This window comes from Drosophila yakuba, chromosome 3R (genome assembly GCF_016746365.2).
Source record: "Drosophila yakuba strain Tai18E2 chromosome 3R, Prin_Dyak_Tai18E2_2.1, whole genome shotgun sequence".
NCBI classification, from domain to species: domain Eukaryota; kingdom Metazoa; phylum Arthropoda; class Insecta; order Diptera; family Drosophilidae; genus Drosophila; species Drosophila yakuba.
In genome coordinates, this window is record NC_052530.2 from 3,668,170 (window position 1) to 3,692,364 (window position 24,195).

The following is a 24,195-nucleotide window of genomic DNA, read 5'->3' on the forward strand; positions in this document are numbered from 1 at the left end:
GAACCCGTCTTTGATAAATATTGAACTTATTGACACAATGTCTTCTGTATCTATTTCTATTTATTTATTGTATCAAAATATTCACATTTCATCAAATCATCAATCATCATTTATTTAAAAATAACTATTCTCGATAAGTCGAGTGCATAAATAGATCATTAACTCTCTGCTGCACTCAGCTGCGAATTAGCTCCACTTTGAGTATTTTGAGTCAGCATGCACTGGCCGCGTGTCCCTAAGGATACACGCGGGAATTGACTTAAACATAACCTAAGAAATGATAGTTATAGTACATCGTATGAATGTTGCTGCCACAATGGGCGATTACCCACGCACACGCATACATCGTTACTGGCAGTGTGATTAGCTAATTATTATGTTCGTTGTGTCGCCAGGATGCCTCCTGAACCCCAGTATATCTTGGATCTCTCTCGCGTCCCTATGTATACTTTACAACACAATCCCTTCTGACTACAACTCTATGTATTGGCTTAGTCTTAAGAGTAGGCAGTTTCTAAAAAGAGGCGGAATTCGTTAACAAGGTCTAACTTAGCACTACGTCTAGGATGTACGGGTATTTTATAGGTGGCCTGTGCCGTTGCCGCCGCCATTGGTATTCTGGCTCCAGGAGACCTGGTGATGCGGGTGGGGATGGGGGTTCCTGGTGGTCAACCGCAGGGAGTTGCCGTCGCCGTCCTCGTCAATCACGTGCTCATAACCCTGGTTGATCGTGCCGCCCCCATTCGAGCCGTAAATTTGCTGCAAGAGTAAGCGGACTCGTTAAATTTGGAATACGATAATCACAAAAAATAAATATTAGGAGTTATGATCATTTCATGAATAGATTTTTATATAAATTGGCTTTTACCTCTGCTGCGCCGCCGTTTACATTAAATACATCCTTGATGCTGATTCCCGCATTTGAAACTCGGGCGCTTCGCTGATTCGGCAGAGCTCCATTGTTGTTAGTCTATATACATTAGGAATTTATATCAATTTTTCTCAAATTTCTCCAAACGCTTTTGTAATCTCACCGGCGCCCCAGTCGTAATCCCGTACTCGTTCTTCGCTCCCAGAGTTTGCATCGCGGACTTCCGCCTTTCGGCCATCACCGAATTCTTGCGCACTTCCAGTGCCCGGATAGTCTCCGCCCGCATTGTCAGGCGGCGGGTGAGAATGGGCGTGGCTGGATTGTTCTCCGCGTCGGCAGTGAGTTTCAGGAAGCGCTTTTTGAAAGCCACATCCAGGGTGCCGATTTGGCGACGCGGCTGTCGCGCCTTCTCCAGATTTTGAATGGTCTTCCGTCTGGCTATGCGGTCTGGCCCGGAACCGGAGTCATTGTCGTAGTCCCCATCGATTCCCTGTAGCCTCTGCAAGTTTTTGACGATCTCCACAGCATGCTAAATAATAGAACATTGAATACATGTATTTTTTTAAATGTATATATCATATTATATAATTTGTTTATTATTCGTATTATTTCTAATGCATAAGGCTTTGTCAATTGCAAGCTACCTACTTTATCTATTAGTTGATCCTGTGTTAGATCCTCGGACTTCTTCTTGCAGAAGTTAAGTTCAGTTGAGGCCAAGATGTGCGAAATGGTTCCAAATCGATGGAACAGCATGGCCGTAAACTGAATTATCAAAATAAGAGCAAAGAAGAACACGAATACCAGTCCAATGGGCTCTAGCTGAAGGTACTCCTTTGAGATGTGCACCTATAGGATAAGTAATACGATTAGTGTGGCTCTGGAGGACTTGGGTTTGGGTTAGTGACACTGAACGATTTGGTTGGTTTGGGCTTTGATAATGGCTGATCTTGATACCAGTTGTCGGTGATTGTGGCATGTTGAGGTTTAGGTGTGATACCATTTGGGAGGTATGTTATATGTCGGGCTGGTTTATATTTATATATTTATTGAACATATTGATGTCGGAGGAACAATGAACATGCTTGCCGAAACAGTGTACAGAACAGTGATTACTCAGAAGGGGACTTATGTATGTGGCTTACAGTTTACCGTGTTTTCATTTTAGGGCTAACTATTAGACCCGCGAAAATTCCAAGATGTTGTTCTGTTGTTTTTACATGATGTATTTGTATGATACAGCCTGAACCATTAGAATGGGGCTAACAAAATAAACGGGAGTACCGCGAACATAGAACATCATTGGTGATGCGACATGTTGGACGGGAAGGGTATCAAACATTTAGAGTGAAACAGAGGACAGGTAGGAAGTTAGAGGACCCCACCGGAGGTTTTAGGATAAGACAAACACTGACACTGACAGTTGTGGTAGTTGTGGTATAACATCAAATAAAGCTTGTTTATAAACCTCAGATGTCTCTTCGATATAGGTAATGTTGGTTTTGACGCCCAACGGCCAAATAATGTGTAGCTTGTCCTTGTTTAGTTGCAACAAGAAGACAATCAGCACGAACAATGCGTTGGCCATGAAAAAAGCAAAGACCGACTTGTTTCGCAGCTCAATCAGGTCAGAGGCAATGCGGGCCTTCGTTTCGTTTCAGTTCATATTCATATCGTGGTGCCAAAGAAAGAAAAAGACCAAAATAGTTGTGTTAGTTTGGCTTGAAACCAGCAATTACCTCCTGGGTGGACTCGTCGTAGGTGATGTTCGTCCGCACTCCAAATGGCCACTTTACGTGAATGTTGTCCTTGTTCAGCTGCAGCAGGAACACGATCAGCACGAACAGCGCGTTGATCATAAAGAACGCGAACACTGACGAGTCGCGCAGCTCCTTCAGATCCTTAGCTATGCGGGCCTACAAGAGCGTTATCCGATCCGGCGATGGGGTTAAGATATGTTTGGTTCTCTTAAAATGATGGCTTTTCCGGAGAAAATACTCACAGCGAACAACGAGGCTGGCTTCGGCGGGCCGAAGTTGAAATACTCTTCATACTCTATAAATATACTTATGTTATATTATATAAATAATATATAAAAATACTCTATTCGAATTCCTGTATGGCTACCTATACATATCTTTATATATGTATTATTTAATATCGTTCAAGGACCTTTATTATGCAGAAATAGACCCATCCTCTCTAAAAGTAAATATCTACTTATCTTATTCGATGAACTTCCTAACTGCTTTTAAAACATTAATTCATTTCTCTTAATTTGCAATAAAATATCTAGCCTTTGTTTTGCAAATTCAAGTCGTATTTACTCAAGTTGTTTATGGTCTCTAAATCTACGGCGCCAATAGTGCTTAATCTCAACTCTCTAGCTTTTACAGCTCCAGAGATCTCGACGTTCATACAGACAGACGGACGTACAGAGGGACACGGCCAGATGGACTAGGCTATTTATCCTGATCAAGAATATATACACTTTAAATGGTCGCAAACGCTTCCTTCTGCCTGTTACATACTTTTCAACGAGCCTAGTATACCCTTTTACTCTACGAGTAACGGGATATATGTGCTATCTATGACGTTACTGAACGACGTAGGAAACTGACCACAGCTTAAAATATAAGATTACATATTACATACATACATATTACATAACAACAAAGAATGTTTAGTTTAAAATTAATAAGATGTAGGGGTATCTTACCTGTTCCACGGGATCGTTGTCGATAGGGTAGAGATACTGGTCGATGAGATCCTTCCAGAACTGGATTTCGGTGCTGGAAAGGAAGTCCACCTCGCCCTTACGCACATCTGGATCCTCGATCCAGTAGGGGTTGGTAAGAAAATCTCGCTCCTGCTTTGGTTCCGCCGAAGTGTCTGAGTCTGACTCGTCCGATTCATCTCCTGACTTCTCCGCCACCGAGGTCAGCAAGTGGTGATCCTTGGAGCCACTGGATGTGGTTCTCCTCCTTCCATGTCTGGAGGCATGGTGACCATGGGGATCCACAGCACTCTCGATGGTGTCCATTCGATTTTTGATCGTGTCCAGCGATTCCGCGATGGAAGTCAGCTGCTGTTTCTCATCGGAGGTTTTTCCGTGGGTGCAGAATATGCAGCGAAAGAGCCCAGCCAGGGAGAACTCCACGGAGCCCTCCTCGTCGCCATTATCCCCGATTCCACTCTGAAGAAAGCTCAGCATGCTCTTCTGCTTCACTCTCTTCTTAGCCTCCTCGGCGGCCTTCTTCTCCGCCTCGAGTTCTTTCTTGGTTTTCTTGGCAACCACTTCGCGGGTTCCCCAGGAGACGACGTTCAGGTTGATGATCGAGTACAAAATGAGCAGCAGGTACATGGACGGAATGGATAGCAAATAGATTAGGCCGCATGTAATGCACCAGAACTCTTGTGGATGCAAACATGCGGCTATGAAGAATGAGCCCACCATGGATATCAGGAAAATGGCCGAAGGGGAGCCTATTCCATCCTCTCCCAACTGCAAGGCCGTACCCACAATCACCGCCATCATGATCAAGGCATATGCCGTCGAAAGGACTTGGGCCACGAACAACTGGATATTCGATTTACAGGTGAAGCAGATGACCATGAAAGCCAGGATAGGCACGATGTTGTAGTGAAAGGAGGTCCAGTTATCGATGCGGAAGGCTGCGACGAAGGCACCCACCAACATAAGGAAAATGGTTCCGGGTCCCAGGATAGTGCCCCCCATCAACATCATCTGGTAGAAGATGTACAGCAGGGAAATGTTATCATTGATCTTGATCGTGCGCTTCGCATCCGCCAACAGATCCATGATGTTAGCAATGGTCGAGGGCACCCATCTGCGCCGCTGGTTGTAGAACTCATTAAATCCCTCAGGACAGTGGGTGTACGCATCACTGGCAGCCGAATACTCCACTCGGTATCCCCTCTGGAGGAGCAATGTGCACAACCATCGATCTTCGCCCTGATCGTACTGCACATAGTGACGAGCCTCATCCGACCGCGTAGTGTATTTCTTCATTACATTGTCATCCATGAGGGCCTTGCCCCTGAACAGGGAAAAGCATCCAGGTGAACAGAGCACGCAGCCAATCATGTGCTCCGTGGCCTTTTGTAGCCAATGACCTATTGCGTACTCGAAGAGCTGGTACCAAACCATGGGTCCAGATCCCACCGGATGAATGCGACCACAGGCGGCACCTAGGTTCTTGTTCTTCTTCATTAGATCCACCAAAAGAGTCACCGCATTCGGCTTGAAGTCAATGTCTCCGTCCAGGGTCAGGAGGTAAGTGTTTTCCGCAATCGCATCCTTGCGATCCACCGAAATGGGCAGCTCCATGAGGCGATGTCCTAGCAGGTAGTACATGTACATCACCTGAGACCAACGCTTTCTGTGACGAATGCGGTCCTTGTCCTTTAAGTGCGTAATGAACTTGGTCTTTCCCGGAAGGGTCCACACCAGGCGGCCTCCGTAGGGAGTCGGATACTTCTTTGGCGGACGCAGTCTGATCGTGGTCTGATGGATCTCGGAGGCAGCCTCGTCCATGGTGGCTATTAAAAGCTTGACGAAGCGATTGCATTGGATATCGTCGTCGCTGTGATCGGAGATTTCGAAGGCGTCATCGAAGAAGATGTGGGCTGCAACGTAGTTGTGGTTGTTGAATCTCTAACTGAATTAGCAATCTTACTCACTCTCAAATTCGTAGTAATCCGGATCGAGAACCCTCAGATACTTTTGAGCCACACGACGAGCACACTGGTCCTCGTCCATTCGCATGATGCTCTTCAAGAACTCTATCATCTCGTCTTTCGTCTCATGCCACATAGTCGCGCAGGAGTAGATTCTTGTGATGTTATCGGAGGACTTAATCGATGGCTTGTTGGGTGCCGAAGAACGATCAGTGTGCACAGAAATAGTCTCGTAGTACTCATCGCCTTTTTCCTTTTCGATCTCTGAAAGATCCTGTAAAAGAGGAATTAGGTATTTTTTTGGATTAAACGAGATTCTCTGTAGAAAAGTTACCTCTGTTTTCACATCTGCCTGGTCATCGCGCCTTCGGTTGAGGGCCATCGACTGATCGATCAGCAGAGAGGAGTACATGGGTTGGACAAACAGCTTTTCGGTGGTGGCCAGGCGCTCGCACTTTGGTGTCCAGATGTGCAGTGCTATCCAGGTCTGACTCAGGAGCCAAAGGATCCAGGCCCACGCCATTTGCTCGGTGACAAAGTTGTTGAAACGGAAGTTTGAGGGGCTCGTAAAAAACAGGTAGTCTGGAATGGTGTCATGGAAGAAGCAGGGATCGTCGATTCGTATTCCACAGGCTGCGATCAGGAATGTGACAGAGAGCGGAACAGTTAGACTGACGGGAAACGCGTAGCTGAATCCCTGGATAAGGATCTTGCAGGCGAACTTTCCGAAGATGTAGCACAAGTAGGCGCCGAAAATCTGTAGAAGCAGAACATACACCACTGTATTGTAGGCGGCATCCACATCCACAGTGTCAATGTTGGCCGATTCCAGGGTATCTGGAAGCACACCGCCCAGTCCCGCTGGCAGTTCGTAGACTATGATCTTGTGAGGTCCAAAAGCGTCCCCGTACATGGCAAACAGATTGCCGGGTTCCTCGCCTTCCGCCCAGTAGATACACAGTGTGACGGTGAAGAAAAGTAGGATCTTCCAAATGGAAAGAAATATGTGGCAGAAGTAGCGAGTGTACTTCATCTCCTCCTTTATGCGACCCAGAGCACGAACCAGGCCGAGTGGGGACTGTGGCGATACGTAATTCTCCCACCAGCCGCACGAGATCATGACACAGGCCACTGGGATGACCCACAGCTCCCGGCGGTTCTCCAGTAGCGGCCAGATCACCAGACCAGTAACCTGGGCGGTCACCGCCGCCAGGTCGATGATCACCTTCACAAACCGCTTGCCCTCCTTGGAGGTGCGAGACAGGAGGCCGAAGATGCCCGGCACCACGCACAGGCAATTGGTCAGCATGGCGCCTTGGATAGCGTCGATCTGGGGCAGAACCACGAACATCAGCAGTGCCATGCCCACGGCACTTAAACTCTCCATCAGCCAGACGAACAGGAAGTGCCCTGTCTTCGGCACCTTAAAGGTCTTGAAGAAGCAGATGCGGACGGATCGGATCAGGGCTCCGATCTCGGGAAGGGCGTAGGCTATCAGCAGCGCCCAGATCCAGGCCACTCGCTCCTCTTCTGGCAGCCGCACCACAAAGCTTTTGTCCCGACCCTTATGGAAAACACAAAAAGGTCGGTCAAAATTGTATGAGGTTCATAATGTTCTTGATGTTTGGGTGTATTTTCGAAAGATAGGTTTAATCATCTTACCAAGTCTTTGTTGCAGTACTCCATCTTCTTATCCTTGCGCACCTGCGAGGTCATGAAGAGCATTGTGCCCTTGGCGATGACGCCACCGGTTAAAACTATGATAAACGTAATCACATAGGCGAAGATCTTTAAGATCTTTACGGTTAATTCTAAGCACTCTTGGTTTGCCGTCGACCCGGTCTCAATCTTGATCGGCGGATCCCGGAAAACATCCCAACCCTTCGTCTCTTGTATGGTTCGTTGGCTGAAAGTTGAATGAGGGTGAATTAAATTGTGCCGGAGGGATTTGTAGAAACAGCGGGCATACAGTTATTATGTAGCATATGATCTAGAATGTGTCTCCTACAAAACGATATATTCTATAACAAGTTGCTTAAAGTGACACTAAAAAATAAAAAAGTATAAATAAATAATTAATGTTATTCAAATAAAAGAGTAAGTGTATGGCAGTGTAAGTCGTTTGCACTTAAGTAACATTGGCATTGCTCACTCGACTAGATGGTCTCGACTTCCGGCACTTTATAAACCCGACTCCGCCCTAATCGAACCGCTCCGAAAGTGATTGTGAAGCAATGGCGGTCGGAGCTCGTTTAATTACAGCTTTTTTGCTGATACGCTCTCGTTTTGGTTGTCGTTCGCGGTAGTTGGCCACCACAATACACTTGGAAGACACTTTTGTCCCGAAATACCTGGTCGAAGACCGGAGTAGAAACCTACCTGCCGCCATAGATGTCATGTGTGAGGGGCGAGCTCTCGTCGTCGGTAAAGTTGTTGTCATCGCTGTCGCCGTGCTCTCCGGCGGCTCCCGTTCCGGATCCTTGGCCCGGAGGGGCCATCGGGCGATGCCGCATCGCAGACATCTCCCACGGTTGGTGCTAGTCCCAATCTTGGATTGGGTGGCCAAAGTTCGGCTGCAAAGATTCGGGGGAGAGAAGAGAGGTAAGATTAACTATAATTGACTCCAGGCTGCGGATGTTCGATAAGCAAGATTTAATGGACAAGCAATTTATGGCCATGGAACTAGGCTCTCAAGGACAGGCGTCCTTTGACTCCGTCACTAGACCGGTTTAGGTTTATGTATTCAAGTCCCTCTTGGGACCTTGAACGCCTCTGTTACATGAACGCATTTCCTAAATACGATTGTTTCGATGTGACTTGCTTTATGTATTTGCAAGAAATGTATGGATTCTGAAATATTACAAGCCGGATAGCGTTAATTTAAAAATGGATCAGTTATATATTTCTTTTTAGTGTAAACTGATTTAGTGACTCATGGCTTGTGCATCTAGGCGATTAAATTTACATGTTTACATGGCTTCGTGCGCTTCTGGATTTTTCTCATCATCTTTTCACTTTCACTTTTGTAACTTTCGGCGTGAAGTTATTTAGGAAATGGCTGGAGCTTCGCAAGTAGCTTACTACACCCGAGTCTCGGATTCGCCTCACTTGTTCCACATGTTGCATGGAACTGAGACTGATCTTGCCTGGGTCTTTTATGGTAATTATGTACGATTACTTTAAATTGCCGTCGCAGTTTGCAGCACTTCTCGTATTGTTCTGCCAATGAAGGCCTTGTACCAGATTCTCGTCCGATCGCAATATTTATGGTTAGAGGCAAATCGCAGACGTTTCTGGCGGTTTGTGGGCGTTAGAGAGGGCGTGGCAAAAAGTTTTTTGGGAAATCTATTGAAATTTACAATACTAATACAAAAATAAAAAAAATATCAAATAACATGGGCGTGGCACCATCAATCGACAAACTTGCTCTGCGTCTATGTGTCTGGAGTCTGCATGCTTAATCTCAACTTTCTAGCTTTTGTAGTTCCTGGGATCTCAGCGTTCATACGGACGGACAGACGGACGTACAGACGGACATGGCCAGATCGACTCCGCTATTGATCCTGATCAAGAATATATATATTCTTTATATGGTCGAGACGCTTCCTTCTGCCTGTTACATACTTTTCAACGAATTTTCAATTCTACGAGTAAAAGGTATATCAAGAGAGAACGATATAGTCGAGTTCCCCGACTATCAGATACCCGTTACTCAGCTGGGGAGTGCGAACAAGAAATTTTTAATTTTTTTGGCATATTGATAGAAAGAGGGACAAAAAGAATTAAATGAAAAAAAAGGGTTTTGGCAATTATAAAACTAATAATATTAGGAAAAAAAGGCAACAAATTTTTTCGCTTTGGGCGTTAGAGTGGACGTGGCACACAACTTTTTGGCAACATTTTCCAAAAGTGTTGGTGTGGTAGTTTTTGGCGTTAGATTGGGTGGCAACATGGGTCAACAAACAGACAGAGCGCACCTGTCTATGTCTCTGAAGTCAGGCAGTGGAGGGGCCAAATGATCTTGGCATATCGATGGAAATAAATAACTTGTAATCCGAAAAGGCAGTATATTATTTCATGTCTAAAAAATAACTATATCTGGAAAATCGTAAAATACGTCAGAAGAACTCGGCGACACTTGAGCCGATAGATCGTTGTTGACACACCCCAATAAATTTTGATTGGTCGGAAAATATTCTTTAACTTGGGGACGTTCAAAGTACGATATAAAGGTTTCCTGCAACTTGTAGAGCTTCTCCATGAGTCGCGGGTTCAGATTTCCAGGCGTTACGACATGTTTGCACACTTTGGGCAGGGATCCTCCACTTTGTCGCTGCCTTGTTCGTATGTCATGCTCGTTCTTGCGACTCGTGGATTTTTGTATAGCTTTGTTGTCCTTTGAAGGAGTCTCGAGAGGATTGCTCTTTCGTGATGTTTTGGACTTGCTTGGCTGGGCGTCCCCAAGGTGCGCAGCATAAGGTACACACAGATTGAAACGGCTGTCCAGACTGAGCTTCACCACCAAGGCGGATCGCTCCGTCTCGTAGTTCCGACGCAGGGCCTCCAGGTGCCGGATGAGCTTCAACTCACCCGGATTAGCGGGGCGCTTCGAGGTTACCTTCCGTAGCCGCTTAGTGATCTCCACCTCCGACATGAAGCACTTGACCAGCCGCCTTATCTGCGCGTTAAATTGTTGATGGCCGAGGGGATGACGATCGGCCAGGACTACCCTGAATGTGGCGTTCTCTACCTGATCCGGACGGATCTGACCCTTCATCATCAGCGGCGGCAACTGAACGCCCCGATTGGTGGACAGTTTGAAGCAGCTCAGCTGGGTGACCTCGAAAGTGGGTCCTACTGCTTGTGTCCTCTTCACAGTAACCCCAACCATGGCTTTATTGAACAGAGTGACGGAATTGGCGGTTTGTATAATAATCTTACGGACTTATAAGAACAAGACAGGGAATTTGGATCCTCTTATTGCATTGCAATGCTACACGGAATCTGTACAGTTGACTTGACAAATTTTACAAAGTTGAAAGTTAAGGGGCAGAAACCAAGAAGAAGACTAACGCAAAGATATCCTCTGTGATTTCTATTTTTATGAGGGAGCTATGTATTGTAATCGTAACATTGTGTTTAACCTACTGCTGGTGGTAGTTAAGGCTTATAAAAGTAAACAATAAGGAGGTAGCATACTTAAAAATGAAATTTTATATAAAACCCAATGGACAATTATCGCTAGTATGTTTGCAAGGCAGTGAAACCAATTAAGACCAAATTGTAGAAAGATAGTGGTTCTAAATTGATATTAAAAAACATAAGAGGACAACTTGGAAATAGATTGATGACAACATGGAAATGGATTGAGAACAACTTGAAAATGGATTGATTTTGATATTTAGTAATGTTATTTTCCAAATCTCAACCAGCTGAAGTGCTTGCACCGAGTTGGGATGCTGTGGACTGCATCTGTTCCGTTGTGGAGGATTCTGCGCACAACGCGACCATGGCGTCATAGGATGAACTACCCCAAAGGACAGGGACCTTCCACTCCCACGCAAAAAAAGGAACGCACAATTTAAGCTTATGCCGGCAAGGGTGGTTTTTACTGACACATCCTCGGAGGTGGAGTATATCCTCGTAGTGCTCATTTTGTGCTTTATTAGGCAGGGACAAACGTTTAGTGTCAGCCGGACCGTGTGGCCTAAAGGATAAGGCGTCGGACTTCGAATCCGAAGATTGCAGGTTCGAGTCCTGTCACGGTCGATTATAACTGCTAAGTGCATTTTTTGCAATAAGTGGACCGTTCTAACTTTTTTAGCTACTACTTTTACATTGTTTAAGTACTCAAAAATCATCTTGTGTATTTTGAAATACAATAAAAACCAGTTTCTTTGGACTTTGACTTTTGAAAAAAAGGCAATTAAGCAACCATCGGACAATTCAGAAAAAAACAATTGGACCACAACTTTCAATGAATATCCAAAAGAAATCTCGTCTTCCCCTATTCTTCCAAATATCAAATATCCACTAGAAATGATTCTTTGAGACAGTTGAACTTGTCAATTCTTTGAGACAGTTGAACTTGTCAATTACCTCAAAAACGTGTCATTCAATCTGTAAGCTAAGTTAATTGGTTGAAGCTGAATAACACGGTAGCTTAAATGTTATTTAAACGTAACAGCTTAGATATATTCGTATCTATAAATATATATACATATGTTTTAACATATTGTGGATTGGATAAAAGATCGTACCAATAATCTAACAATTATTTTGTTTGACAGTGTGTTTTTTGCGTTCTGAAAACTTAATACCAATATGTTTTATTCGAGAAAAGCAAATTAAAACAAGAGAGAACGCTATAGTCGAGTTCCCCGACTATCTGATACCCGTTACTCAGCTAGTGGAAGGGAGAAGGAGAGTCTTAAACACAGTTTTTGGCGGTTTGTAGGCGTTATAGTGGGCGTGGCAGAAAGTTTTTTGGCAAATCGATAGAAATTTACAAGACTAATACAAAAATAAAAAATATCAAAACATTTTTCAAAAGTGTGGGCGTAGCAGCTTTGGGCGGTTTGTGGGCGTTAGAGTGGGCGTGGCAACATGAATCGACAAACTTGCGTTGCGTCTATGTCTCTGGAGCCTGTATGCTTAATCTCAACTTTCTAGCTTTGGTAGTTTCTGAAATCACAGCGTTCATACGGACGGACAGACAGACGGACAAGGTCATATCGACTCGGCTATTGGTCCTGATATATATACTTTATATGATCGGAAACGCTTCCTTCTGCCTGTTACATACTTTTCAACGAATCTAGTATACCCTTTTACTCTACGAGTAACGGTTATAATAACCAAAAACAACCCAGCCTTATTTCATGATTGAAGGTTTCTAAAGAGCTCGTTAGTCAAAAAGAGCATAGCTTAAATTTAAAAAAGCATGTAAGTCGCCGAAAAACATGAACCTAGTTGACCCTAACAAACCTCAACATTAGAGTACTTTTACCCACACACGAAACGTGCTCACCATACCAAATATGACCCAAGTAAAAAAAACAACAATTACTAATTCCATTAGGAATTCAAGTCCACGCGTTGAATCAACGCACAGGGCCAGAGACTGAGCGCAAAAGGATTATTGAGTTTCAGAGACGAAGAAAATTACACATTCGTGTATATTCTCGTTGGCTGCCACAGATCATCGATAGCCAACCGGTCGGACATGACAGAAATCCGGAGCGGGCCAACTGTAGGTCTTTCCCGTCGAAGTAGACAATGGGACACAGCTGCAGGCGTTGGGCGATTTAATAGCGAAGTGAATGCCTATTAGCGAAGTGAATGCCTATTAGACCAAATATCAAAGGCGCTAGCTGCGGAAGAATACATTCAAACGGGTAATGCTGAAATACACTGATAAAGAAAATTCCAAGATTTCAAATTCAACAACAAAATTTTTACTTAGATTTTGTTATGTCTAAAAAGCTTGGACTTTAAGACTTAAACATTGTATAAAGTAAGGACTTTTCTATAAGGTTATGCTTGTATCCATAAAGCAAAACAGAATTGTCTGGAAGGAACTGTCCCAAGCTCCGCAACTGAAAAACAAGAGAGAACGCTATAGTCGAGTTCCCCGACTATCTGATACCCGTTACTCAGCTAGTGTAAGTGCGAAGGACAGTTTTTGGCGGTTTGTGGGCGTTAGAGTGGGCGTGGCCAAAAGTTTTTTGGCAAATAGATAGAAATTTACAAGACTAATACAAAAATGAAAAAATATCAAAACATTTTTCAAAAGTGTGGGCGTGGCAGCTTTCGGCGGTTTGTGGGCGTTAGAGTGGGCGTGGCAAAAAGTTTTTTTTGCAAATCGATAGAAATTTACAAGACCAATGCAAAAATGAAAAAATATTAAAACATTTTTCAAAAATGTGGGCGTGGCAGTTTTGGGCGGTTTGTGGGCGTTAGAGTGGGCGTGGCAACCTGAATCGACAAACTTGCGCTGCGTCTATGTCCCTGGAGTCTGTATACTTAATCTCAACTTTCTAGCTTTTGTAGTTCCTGAGATCTCGACGTTCATACGGACGGACAGACGGACAGACGGACGGACAGACGGACATGGCCAGATCGACTCGGCTACTGATCCTGATCAAGAATATATATACTTTATATGGTCGGAAACGCTTCCTTCTGCCTGTTACATACTTTTCAACGAATCTAGTATACCCTTTTACTCTACGAGTAACGGGTATAATAATCTTCCCCTTTGATTTAAAGGTATGTAAACAATATATTGCATAAACTGATTTTTCTGTGCACCCATAAAGGTAAGTATCCGTCCGAATATTTTGGTTTTGCTGTCCAGCATAATCAGAAGCCAAGGAAGGCAAACAATTAAAACTTGCTCTGCGCGGATTGCCAGCCAGACACACCGAAAAAAGTGAAAGTCAGAAACTTGTAAAAATGTTATAGTAATAAGCGAACCAAGTCTATGCGATACCGGGGCTCAGATACCGAAGTGGTTCAGATACAAACTCGAGTTGTTGCTGCTTGGAGTGGCGCACAAACTGATTGCTACACTTAAGCCATCTAGTTAAAACGGCGGCCCCGCCAACCAGCTGCCTACTACTCTTGCCGATCGCCGATTGCCGGACAACCAGTTTTCGGCGGACAACAGGAAAGCCAGCGAGGTACGGCCAAGAAATATGCGCCAATATGACTGAAAAAGCAGGCATTATGAGAAAAATTGCAGGCGAACCAAGCCGGAACGAACGGCGAGTGAATTGGTGACATGGCCAAGTCGGGACAAGTTTTGGAGTGGAGATCCGGGGAGGGACATCCATGGGTGTGGGTTCGAAGCGTAGTGGTTAGCTTGCTGGGATTGGCTATTGATTCCTTAAGCCATTGATTTCTGCTTGCCACAACGGAGAGCCATAATTGCTTGAAGGTTACCTGCAATCCGATTGCAGGAATACCAGCTGCTATCGACCCGGATGATTCATGGCTACGGATACCAGACAATCCATCTTGGAGCCGCGCATAGCACCCAGCTCGAAAGATCGCTTATGAAGCTATCAAAAGAGCTTACACTCTGCTTTAAGCAAAGTTTTAGTTATCACATTTTCTTGCCTAACAATTTGAAATTAACATACACCGATAATAGGTGGTGAGTTAGAGTGTCTGGACTGAATCTTTAAAATACTTCTTTTAAAAAACCTTTTACAAAAACTTAAAAACAAAATATTTTCCTAACCTTTACTAAAAAGATGAAACATTGGAAATTATTTAAAATGTGAAGTTTTTAATATTTTTTATCAAACATTCTATATTTTTTTATAAGATAAATTAAATCATCACATTCCAGCTCATTTTATTTAATTTTCAGTTCATACACCTTTTGGTATCCTGTTTGACTGTTAACTGTTCTACTGTAATACACTCTTGCAATATAGATTAAATTCAGGTACATATTTTGATTATGTGAAATGAGTCACAGTAGTGCTTAATATTTGGATTTTACGTAATGACTGAGTTGAATCGGACTGGCACTTTATTTTTGGGTTTTTTTGGTTTCTTTTCAGACCGGTGAATGATTTGTCTTTTGTTTGGGCTTTAATTTGAGCGCCCATTGATGGGTTTATTTTTGGTTTTGGAAGAATTATCCATTGACCGATGAGTTGTCATGTTCAATGACACACTTTTTTTGGGCACATTTTATGCATTGGATTTTAAATCTGAAGTTGGATATGTACAAGTAATGCCAAAAAAGATTTTTAAATATTTTGGACTTGTTTTAAATTTGAATAAACCACGTTAGCATTGAATTTGAAATTTATTCTTAAACTGGCGATTAAACTCTTCGATTAATAACTCCAAGCAACAGTTACCTGCTATATGGAGAAACAAATTAACATTGACTATTTGCAGAGGCCTTATTCGGCGCGCCAATCAAAAATGTGAGCGAAATTTAAATGAGCAAGAAGTGGGAGAAGAATCGAGAGAAGAGACCTCGACTTTTGAGGACAGAATCTTGCAGACTGAGCGCGCATCTCGCTGGAAATGCCAAGCGGATGAGCGGACGTACTCGTAGGTAATGAGCTGAGCCAGGTGAAAACCGTCGTCAGGTGACCTTTTCCGCTGGTAATTCCATGTGAAAGCCTTCGAAAACAACTGAGCTGCAAAGAAATCTTAACGCTGATTCTCCTCTGCTGACTAATTTAATCATAATTTATTGAACAAGTTGCTGGATTTTGGGTGTGTGACTTTATTTCGGTGAACGGGTTGTGTGATCCGCAAACAACGCAAATTGTTTCCAGCTCCGAAATGCTAAGTAGCCAGATTGGATGCAGACAGTAAAAAGCAAAAGTGTTGCTAACAAAACCCGTTAGCAGCAAGAGCAGCCGCAGAAGAAAAAAATGAAAAGCGAAAGGCTGGCAGTGGAATAGAAAGAGATCCATAACTTTCACATACAGATATGTCTGTATTTTTCTGGTATGAGAATTATACCGTTGTTTTCTTGCGATCGGCTGACGGCGATGAACTGGCACAATGAAAAAGCCAACCAAATGGGAATTGTCTTCCGTAGATAGCGAGAGTAAGCCACTTGGCCAGGCGAAGGTATCTACGATTTGTTGGCTATAAGAAAAGTCAAATTCCAAGCGGACGCATTTGTTACACGCGGATTAGGGACTTGGCCAACTTCCTTTCTCTTCCTTTTCTGGTAGCGGAATCGCCTGCGTGGCTCACTGATTTAAAACTTCATTTCGTATTTGATTTCTTTTCATTAACTTTTTCTCTTTGTCCGTGGGTTGGTAATTGTTGCTGTTGCTGCACTAAACTTTTGGCCCAAACACACACACACTCGCATTTGGACACACACAGAAACACGCATGCGCGCACGTACCGTTTTGTAAGACTCTCTCTCTTTTTTGCCGTCGTCCGCGCAGCTCTATTCGGGTTCGTTGTCTTTGCCAAACTGAAATGAAGTCTTTCGTTTTAGCCACTGGAAGCGTCCGCTGGCGGAGTCGCAGTCGCCGCGGTGCCGCTGGAAGTGAATTTTTTATGAGCGCTTAAGCTTGTTATTCTTGTTCTGTCACTACCGCCGCCTGTTTTCTCCAGTTTCGGTAGCATGTCCTCGAAATAATTGCGCATTTGCTATTCCATATTCTTTGTTGTTAAAAGAAGAGAAAGTTTATCTACTTTATCTAAATTGCTCTCGAATGTTCACCACCTTTTTCGGCAGTTTCCCACTCCATCCCACACTGCATGTGTGCTGGATTTAGTTTGCATGCCATTTTTTTTTTTGGTTTTTGTGACAACTTTGTTCGAGGTCGTCTTGTTTTGTTTACATCTTGGTCGCTTTCTGCAGGCGTTTTATATTAAAGCTCATCTAATATTGCAATCAAAGAGAGCAATGATCTTAAAAGCTTAGAGAGAGCGCTGCAGTTGGAAGCACTTAACGATTGCACTGAATTGCATATACCGTTTAAAGCATGCGCAACATCGGAGGACTTTAAAACTGTGATAATTGGCTAAAACGACTTGCTTTTGGTTAGGAGAACATATTCTTCTGATGTCTTGTATTTCATTTTCAAGGCCAATTTTTTAACATATATTTAAAAAATTCATGTCATGATTTATAATACGATTAAATGCAACTTTTTTAAAACTCCAAAACATCGATTGATCGAATAACACAATTATTGAAAAAATACTATTTGAAATACTAGACCCCAACCATTGTATTTTTTATTAATAAAAAAATTATTAAGATTCAAATGAAAAATTTTAAATGCCATTAAAGCGGAACTATATCGATATAACAATATAAGATGTTTTTCCCGGTTCCATCGAAAATATCTATATTCCAAATGAGGCCAAATACTAAAAACTTATTATATCCGGTGAAGTATTTTAGTGCCATTGGCCGGCGGTCCAAGGTATTTTGTCGTTTTGGCTGCGGTCACACTGCTCGTGTGCATAAAATAAAAAGCAGAGGGCACTTTAGGCAACAATAATAATAATAAACAGCCGATCGACCGATAACTGAGTCCCAAAATAAGGCGCACATAGTATAGACGAGCAGACGAACAAGGCGGCTGTGCGGGACGGAGTATCGGTGAGTATCGGATATTGTCAGGTTCCGAGAATCCCAGATTCTTACCTTCCGGAACTGGCGTACGAACATGTCCCTCTGATGAGTGCATGTACACTATGTGTCATGTATATATGTCGTATATCCGTAGATCCTTTTTACCGGAGCGGAGTGGATTGGAGTACAGTGCAGTGTCGCTAAGCGTGACAATGGGCGCCTGTGTGTGTCGCATGAACCCCGACAACGAGACGATGAGCGTCTCCTCGGCGAGCATCTCGCGTCCCACCAGCGCAGGTGAGTGGCCTTCGATATATGCGTTGACACCTTCTATATAATAGCGTCAATTCAGGCATTGCCATGGGTGCGGCCCGCAAGAACCGACCGCTCTGCCACGAGACCATCCGGTGGCGATCTGACGTGCCACTGACCGAGGGACAGCTGCGGTCCAAACGGGATGAATTCTGGGATACCGCGCCGGCCTTCGACGGTCGAAAGGAGATCTGGGATGCGCTGCGGGCGGCCACTACCGCAGCCGAGGGACTTGACTTCCAGATGGCCCAGGCCATTCTGGACGGGGCTAACGTATCGGTCCCGAATGGGTGAGTTGCTCTTAACAAATCTGACCACTGGACAACTATATGTATCTTTTCTTGGCAAGAAAACTTAACATCATGTAGTAAATTATAGTCTGAGAAACTCTTACTAACGTTATCTTACTAACAATTTGTACTACAAAAGTGAAAAGTTTCTAATGCTAATTACCATCGACCAGAAAATCAATAATATATACAGTGATTTTACCATGCCATAACTCCATTAATGCATGACAGCGATTTGCAAGTGTCCTTTGCTGGACACCACAGGGGTATCGTAAATAAGTGATGAGCCAGGAAAATAAGAAACTTAACTGAAATACGAAGTACGCACTATTCAAATGAATGTTATATACATGTATATCAAAATGGATGTTACATTGTTTTATTAACAGAACGGTTTTGCCGGAAATTATTTATTTAGCCTGCTTTCGTTACCAAATCCACGTTTTTTCCACGTTCCTGCCTAGAGTATTTGCACCCCCTTCACTTTTCTACTGAACTTCTTCGCGCTAACGTGTTTATTATACATCGATTTTTGACTGACATTCCGACACTCGCCTCGGACTGTTGACCACATTTATTTAAATGCAGCGCTGACCTTTCCACCACTTTCGGCATGGCATGCATCAGTGTCCTTGAAGGGAGCTCCCTACGTAATTCCGCTATTATCTACGCCCTTATCCGACTTGGCCCACTTGGCATTAAATCATTAGCATTAGGCCATATTGAGTGAATCATTTTTGGGCTAGATGGGGGTTTACGATAAGATAATGATAGTAGGGCCGCCCGGTTACTGATCACTGTTGTGCTTTTCCACAGCTACCTTACAGAATGCTACGATGAGCTGGGCACCCAGTACAAAGTGCCCATTTACTGTCTGTCATATCCCATAAATATTGTAAAGGAGGAGAATGGGCGCGACTCGCCTGCCGAATACTCTGAGCCCGTGGATGGTGGCACCGACATCTTTTTGAAGCTGCGCATATCATCCACCATGACTGATGTTAAACTACCGGTTTACTCTAAGGACACCGTAGGGCAGTGCAAGAAAAAGCTTCAGGTGAGTCCAGCAGTCAACCACTTATTGAATATCACTAAATGTTCTGTAAATGTAACAAAAAAATCGAAGCGGTAACAACGAAAGAATTTTTTTTAAATTTAACTTTAGAAGTGTACATAATCTGGCACGATAAAAATATAATTTTTTTAAATCGTTGTTACTGTGTATTAAAAAGCAGCATTATTAATACATATTTAGTTAACCGCTTAAAATGATTGAAGTTCTAACCTTTACTTAAACTCAAACTTTTCAGGCCGCCGAGGCTGTCAACGCCTGCTGTCAGCGATGGTTCTACAGCGGCAAGCTGCTGGGCGACAAGGTGCCAATCGACGAGTGCAGTATACACCAGGGATATGTGGTGCAGGTGATTGTCAACACGGAGCACTACAACCACGACAATAGCACAAGTACATCGCACGCCAGCTAGCGGCGCAGTCTACGCACACTAGTCTACAGCAACAGCATCTGCAAGGAGCCACGGCAGCAGCCGCAGGATCTGCAGCAGCAGCAACTTTTGGCCAAAGCGGGCAACGTTATCTTGAGGAGGGGGATTTTCATATACTCAGTTCATGGCTCAAGAAACCATACGGGAAATGTACAGAAAACAACAGCATCAACAGGCACAACAGCAACCGCATACTCATAGCATTTATCGAAACAAGCAACAATTGCAAATTGTTGCCCTGTCTGCCTTGTTGCTGTTGCTTTTGTTGTGGCTGCTCGCCTTGTTACGCTTTGTTTAATATGTCTATATATAAATTGTAAAACAAAAGATGGAAACTAAGTCGCTGAGAAAGGGAAATCAGAATGAGATACATAAATCATAAACTTAAATATATTTTTTTGATGGTAATTACATTATAAAAAAACTGATTTATTCAGTTCACAAACCATATACTGTCAACTGTATATGAAAGGAACTATATAGAGAACAGTAACTATGATCTTGGCCACTTGTCTATTGAAAACTAAAAATGTGTACAATTTTATAAAAACCAACATAGAAGGCCTCTATTAACTAATTGTAAGCAAGTGTTTGAGCATTTGCCCGATGTATATGTAATGTAAAAATAAACGAGAATTGTAGTATTTGGCCGCAATAGAAAGCATGCAACAAAGCATTTTTGATACTGTACAAAATGCCAAGCACAACACTGAGAATGATCATAATTGTGAGAAAACACAAAGAGCACACAGATTGTTAACCAAATAATTTGCTCAAATGTAGTTAACAAGAATGAAGGAAACACATCGTGTGTAGTTAATGCGGGGTAGGGAGTTGGAGAGTTAACCCAAGTACCTTATTAATGTATATGATTTAATTTGCGTTTAGGGTCAATAATTTATCTCTAAAGCACACAAATTACTTGTATAATTTTTTAAATAAATGAGGATCGTCAAATGACCGTTTTAAGTGCGCATACAGCATACAGCATTTACTCCAGCGGTATATAAAATGTGTGTTCCACATTAATAATTATAATAATACGAGCAATGGAAAAGTTAAGGCTAAGGTGTTTTCTTTTAGAAGCTTTCTTTTTTCATGACTTTTATATATTTAATTTTAAATTGTTATATTAAATTAGCCATCTATTATGTATTCCGATTCAATAATTTTGTTCTTTTGCATTATAAAGGCGTTATTTAAATAATAGCGTACTTTTAAAATGTCGATGCTATGAAGACGTCCACTATTTAAACTATTACTGTAACACACTGCTCGAACGTGTAATGCCAAAGTTGAAATAAATCTTGATGGGGGCAAATAACAAACAATTGAATACATAGATCGTTAAATCGTTTTGAATGACTTCATTCAAATGCATCATTATTTCATAATCATGGAAAACAAGTTTTTTATTCTCGTGAATCCATTTTTTGCAGCAAGGTGAGAAACGAGAAGGCAGTAGTGATAGTCTTAAATAAAATAAAGAAAATAAACATATTTTTAGTTTAGTTGTAATTAAACTCTATGTAAGGATACCGACCCCTCTGAACCGATCCACGTTTAGATTGGTTATTTTTCCGGCAGTTAGTTGGAACTGCCTGCGGGAATTCAACATAAAAAATATGTAATCGCTGCGAACCTCCTTCAAATGTCGCTGCCATGGACTTCTCCACAGGGCTTCACCACACCGTTGACTGTTCTGGAAAACGATGTCCGCGAAATAGCAGATGATAAAGAGCTCGTAGAGAACTAGGAGTAGGTACTGTCCCAAAGAGACCATCCGCATTAAAGAATTGGCCGACGTGCTCTTCGTAGAGACGAATGCCACCAGACACATGAGGAAAGTGACTTCACCAATCTTCACAAACCAGATGGGACTGTAGAAACGCTCAATTTTTTTCAGGGCCGCCACTATGTATCTGTGGTGCTGAATGCACCGTACAAAAGACAGCCCGAATGCTGAGGAGAAGTCCATTGAGCTTCCCACTTCTAGAAGTTCTCGCAGAGGGGTCTCCTCTTCCATAGAGTACGTATATTGACCTAGCTCGGCATCAGCTGCAGATTGCTCAGCCTGCAATTGACTGCAAGCATGACAGATTTTAGTAATTTAACGAATTCTAATATATAGTAATAAAGTCTTTATCATCATATACTCAATAAAATTACTTCAGTTCCGTCATATTGGCTCCCATTAGTACATAGCTGCTGGCCAATACATTCTTGAGACTGCAAAAGAGGACATCGTATTGCCCAGATATCAGGACACAAAATACCATATGCAGACCACTGGAGGAGGCGAACGATGCGGCCACTTGGATCTGTCCCATCGCCTGAAGAAGGAACACTAGCTCATAGACAATAGGTTGCTGGAGATGGCCCCTTAACTCAGTATTTCTTGTTTATATGCATATCATAAACTCACCGTGTAGTCAAAGGGATACCAGCAGGCGAGAGGAAGGCTCCCATCCCTGTAAGCAATGGGAAGAGCCAGCCAAAAAATGGTGCCGATGTAGCAACAGTACACATAGGTTTTTATCCATAGCCTGGATATCCGATAAGACCCCCCCATTGTGACGAAACTGAATCCTACAGCGGAACGTGGCTCGTACTTATCATTAATGTTGGACAAAATTTCATTCAGTAATGCAGGTCTGAACCTTCGAAAATAAAGCTTCATCGCTATGGTCCACAAATAAATAATAGTTTGTATCAAACAGTTTACGAAGAAGTCCAAGTCGCCCTGTCCGTAGTTGATGTAGATGGTGCAGATGTACAGGCCAGCTATATGCACCGATACGAAGTAGTTGAGGAGTTCGTAGGCCAAGTCACAGACTCGGACCAGATCTGCCAGGACTCCAGAGCCCTTCACATAATATCCGAAAGGATACATGGCCGCTACACACATGGTTTGCCTTACAAATACGAACAGGTCGCGACGCTTGGAGTCGGCTTTAATCCTTTCTTCCTTGGATGTGCTCTTCATTATGACCAAACTTAGAATTTAAATCCAGGGCTTTTGTCTAACCCTTTTATAGGTTTGTTGCTTCATGCCTGAATTTCTATGAACTTTTCAAATATGTTTTCCCAGCTAAATAAACTTTAAATTACAAGTTGCAGCCAACACCAAAGAATTAATGTTCATTCTTAATGTTCATATGAATAAGTGATAAGCTAAATGATAAGCTTGGTTTGAAAAACTTTGGTTTAAATAGATACATTTTAAAGGAATTATTAATATTTTAAAGGGCCAAGGCCATGCTTCAAAATATTTATTTAGTGCCCAATATTTGACCAGATATACTGACCTTTATTTTACATGTAAACTATATAAACATAGAAATGAAAGTACCTAGTTGTAATAAGATTTTCCATTACTTTTCACTAACAAAACATGAATGAGTATCAACCGAATTGCTTAGTACCAAATAGTGGATTTTTGCCAAGAGAAGTTTACTCAGTTGGCCAAACGAAATGTGATGTAAGTATGGCACTGTTTATACCCGTTACTCGTAGAGTAAAAGGGTATACTAGATTCGTTGAAAAGTATGTAAAAGGCAGAAGGAAGCGTTTCCGACCATATAAAGTATATATATTCTTGATCAGGATCAATAGCCGAGTCGATCTGGCCATGTCCGTCTGTCCGTCCGTCTGTCTGTCCGTATGAACGTCGAGATCTCAAAAACTACAAAAGCTAGAAAGTTGAGATTAAGTATACAGACTCCAGGGACTTAGACGCAGCGCAAGTTTGTCGATCCAGGTTGCCACGCCCACTCTAACGCCCACAAACCGCCCAAAACTGCCACGCCCACATTTTTGAAAAATGTTTTAATATTTTTCATTTTTGTATTGGTCTTATAAATTTCTATCGATTTGCAAAACAAATTTTTGCCACGCCCACTCTAACGCCCACAAACCGCCCAAAGCTGCCACGCCCACACTTTTGAAAAATGTTTTGATATTTTTTCATTTTTGTATTAGTCTTGTAAATTTCTATCTATTTGCCAAAAAAATTTTGGCCACGCCCACTCTAACGCCCACAAATCACCAAAAACTGTCCTTCGCACTTACACTAGCTGAGTAACGGGTATCATTTAGTCGGGGAACTCGGCTATAGCGTTCTCTCTTGTTGGCAACTGAGTTTTACAAGTCATAACGCCACTTACCTACCCAACCAGATGGGTTCTTGGCAATTCCCTAGCCGGACGGGCCATCAATTCCAAATAAACCCTGCCATCGAGGAAGAAAAGCGCTTCCCTTTGAAGCCCAGTTGACCATGTCCGAGGAGTCGTGACTGCGATATGTTCGCAGCACTTGATTTCGTACGCCGAAGTGCGCACCAACAATGAACGGAACTAATATGTCGGAGAAATAAGTCAGTCGGGAGGAATCTGTCATGGGCTCCCTCTGAATGCGACATACTTTCCTTTCCGC

The 24,195-nt window shown here is 42.8% G+C and overlaps 4 protein-coding genes and 1 non-coding gene across 7 annotated transcripts; 2 read left to right on the forward strand and 3 right to left on the reverse strand.

Moving 5' to 3' along the window:
• Window positions 1-42: 42 nt before the first annotated feature.
• Window positions 43-16,561, reverse strand: LOC6535398 (chitin synthase chs-2). Of its 3 annotated transcripts, XM_039376340.1 has the most exons (12): window positions 16,470-16,561; window positions 7,952-8,145; window positions 7,235-7,478; window positions 5,907-7,136; window positions 5,576-5,846; window positions 3,591-5,521; window positions 2,611-2,787; window positions 1,520-1,720; window positions 1,035-1,400; window positions 869-970; window positions 573-759; window positions 43-514 (listed from the first exon to the last, which is right to left on the reverse strand). In XM_039376340.1, exons 2-11 carry the CDS (start codon window positions 8,092-8,094, stop codon window positions 580-582), a joined length of 4,845 nt encoding a protein of 1,614 aa, XP_039232274.1. In that variant the 5' UTR covers window positions 8,095-8,145; window positions 16,470-16,561; the 3' UTR covers window positions 43-514; window positions 573-579. The 3 variants fall into 3 exon arrangements, with proteins under 3 accessions (XP_039232274.1, XP_002096048.2, XP_015047134.1); XM_002096012.4 differs by lacking the exon at window positions 2,611-2,787 and adding an exon at window positions 2,340-2,516 and having other exon boundaries at window positions 43-759; XM_015191648.3 differs by having other exon boundaries at window positions 43-759.
• LOC6535399 lies at window positions 9,620-10,640 on the reverse strand. The gene has a single exon (XM_002096013.4). The coding sequence runs from the start codon at window positions 10,461-10,463 to the stop codon at window positions 9,654-9,656; it is 810 nt and encodes a 269-aa protein (XP_002096049.2). The 5' UTR covers window positions 10,464-10,640; the 3' UTR covers window positions 9,620-9,653.
• On the forward strand, window positions 11,269-11,341 carry Trnar-ucg. The gene has a single exon. It is a non-coding gene; the product is annotated as a tRNA-Arg (tRNA).
• Window positions 16,562-17,517: 956 nt separating the features above from the next.
• On the forward strand, window positions 17,518-20,430 carry LOC6535401 (ubiquitin domain-containing protein 1). Its single transcript, XM_002096014.4, has 5 exons — window positions 17,518-17,684; window positions 17,812-17,954; window positions 18,010-18,259; window positions 19,076-19,316; window positions 19,570-20,430. The coding sequence occupies exons 2-5, from the start codon at window positions 17,870-17,872 to the stop codon at window positions 19,741-19,743; spliced, it is 750 nt and encodes a 249-aa protein (XP_002096050.1). The 5' UTR covers window positions 17,518-17,684; window positions 17,812-17,869; the 3' UTR covers window positions 19,744-20,430.
• Window positions 20,431-20,935: 505 nt separating this feature from the next.
• Window positions 20,936-22,851, reverse strand: LOC6535402 (odorant receptor 83a). Its single transcript, XM_002096015.4, has 4 exons — window positions 22,187-22,851; window positions 21,931-22,130; window positions 21,305-21,845; window positions 20,936-21,233 (listed from the first exon to the last, which is right to left on the reverse strand). Exons 1-4 carry the CDS (start codon window positions 22,745-22,747, stop codon window positions 21,174-21,176), a joined length of 1,362 nt encoding a protein of 453 aa, XP_002096051.1. The 5' UTR covers window positions 22,748-22,851; the 3' UTR covers window positions 20,936-21,173.
• Window positions 22,852-24,195: the final 1,344 nt, after the last annotated feature.

Excerpts from the sequence above, each read along its gene's own strand:
- LOC6535402 (XM_002096015.4), bottom strand. The coding sequence starts at position 22,747 with ATGAAGAGCACATCCAAGGAAGAAAGGATTAAAGCCGACTCCAAGCGT. Across the intron at positions 22,131-22,186 it reads GGTATCCCTTTGACTACACG|CAACCTATTGTCTATGAGCT; the intron begins GTGAGTTTATGA and ends GGCCATCTCCAG. Across the intron at positions 21,846-21,930 it reads GCCAATATGACGGAACTGAA|TCAATTGCAGGCTGAGCAAT; the intron begins GTAATTTTATTG and ends TCATGCTTGCAG.
- LOC6535401 (XM_002096014.4), top strand. The coding sequence starts at position 17,870 with ATGGGCGCCTGTGTGTGTCGCATGAACCCCGACAACGAGACGATGAGC. Across the intron at positions 17,955-18,009 it reads CTCGCGTCCCACCAGCGCAG|GCATTGCCATGGGTGCGGCC; the intron begins GTGAGTGGCCTT and ends GCGTCAATTCAG. Across the intron at positions 18,260-19,075 it reads AACGTATCGGTCCCGAATGG|CTACCTTACAGAATGCTACG; the intron begins GTGAGTTGCTCT and ends GCTTTTCCACAG.
- LOC6535399 (XM_002096013.4), bottom strand. The coding sequence starts at position 10,463 with ATGGTTGGGGTTACTGTGAAGAGGACACAAGCAGTAGGACCCACTTTC.
- LOC6535398 (XM_002096012.4), bottom strand. The coding sequence starts at position 8,094 with ATGTCTGCGATGCGGCATCGCCCGATGGCCCCTCCGGGCCAAGGATCC. Across the intron at positions 5,522-5,575 it reads GGATTACTACGAATTTGAGA|CCCACATCTTCTTCGATGAC; the intron begins GTGAGTAAGATT and ends ACTACGTTGCAG. Across the intron at positions 1,401-1,519 it reads AGGATCAACTAATAGATAAA|CATGCTGTGGAGATCGTCAA; the intron begins GTAGGTAGCTTG and ends TCTATTATTTAG.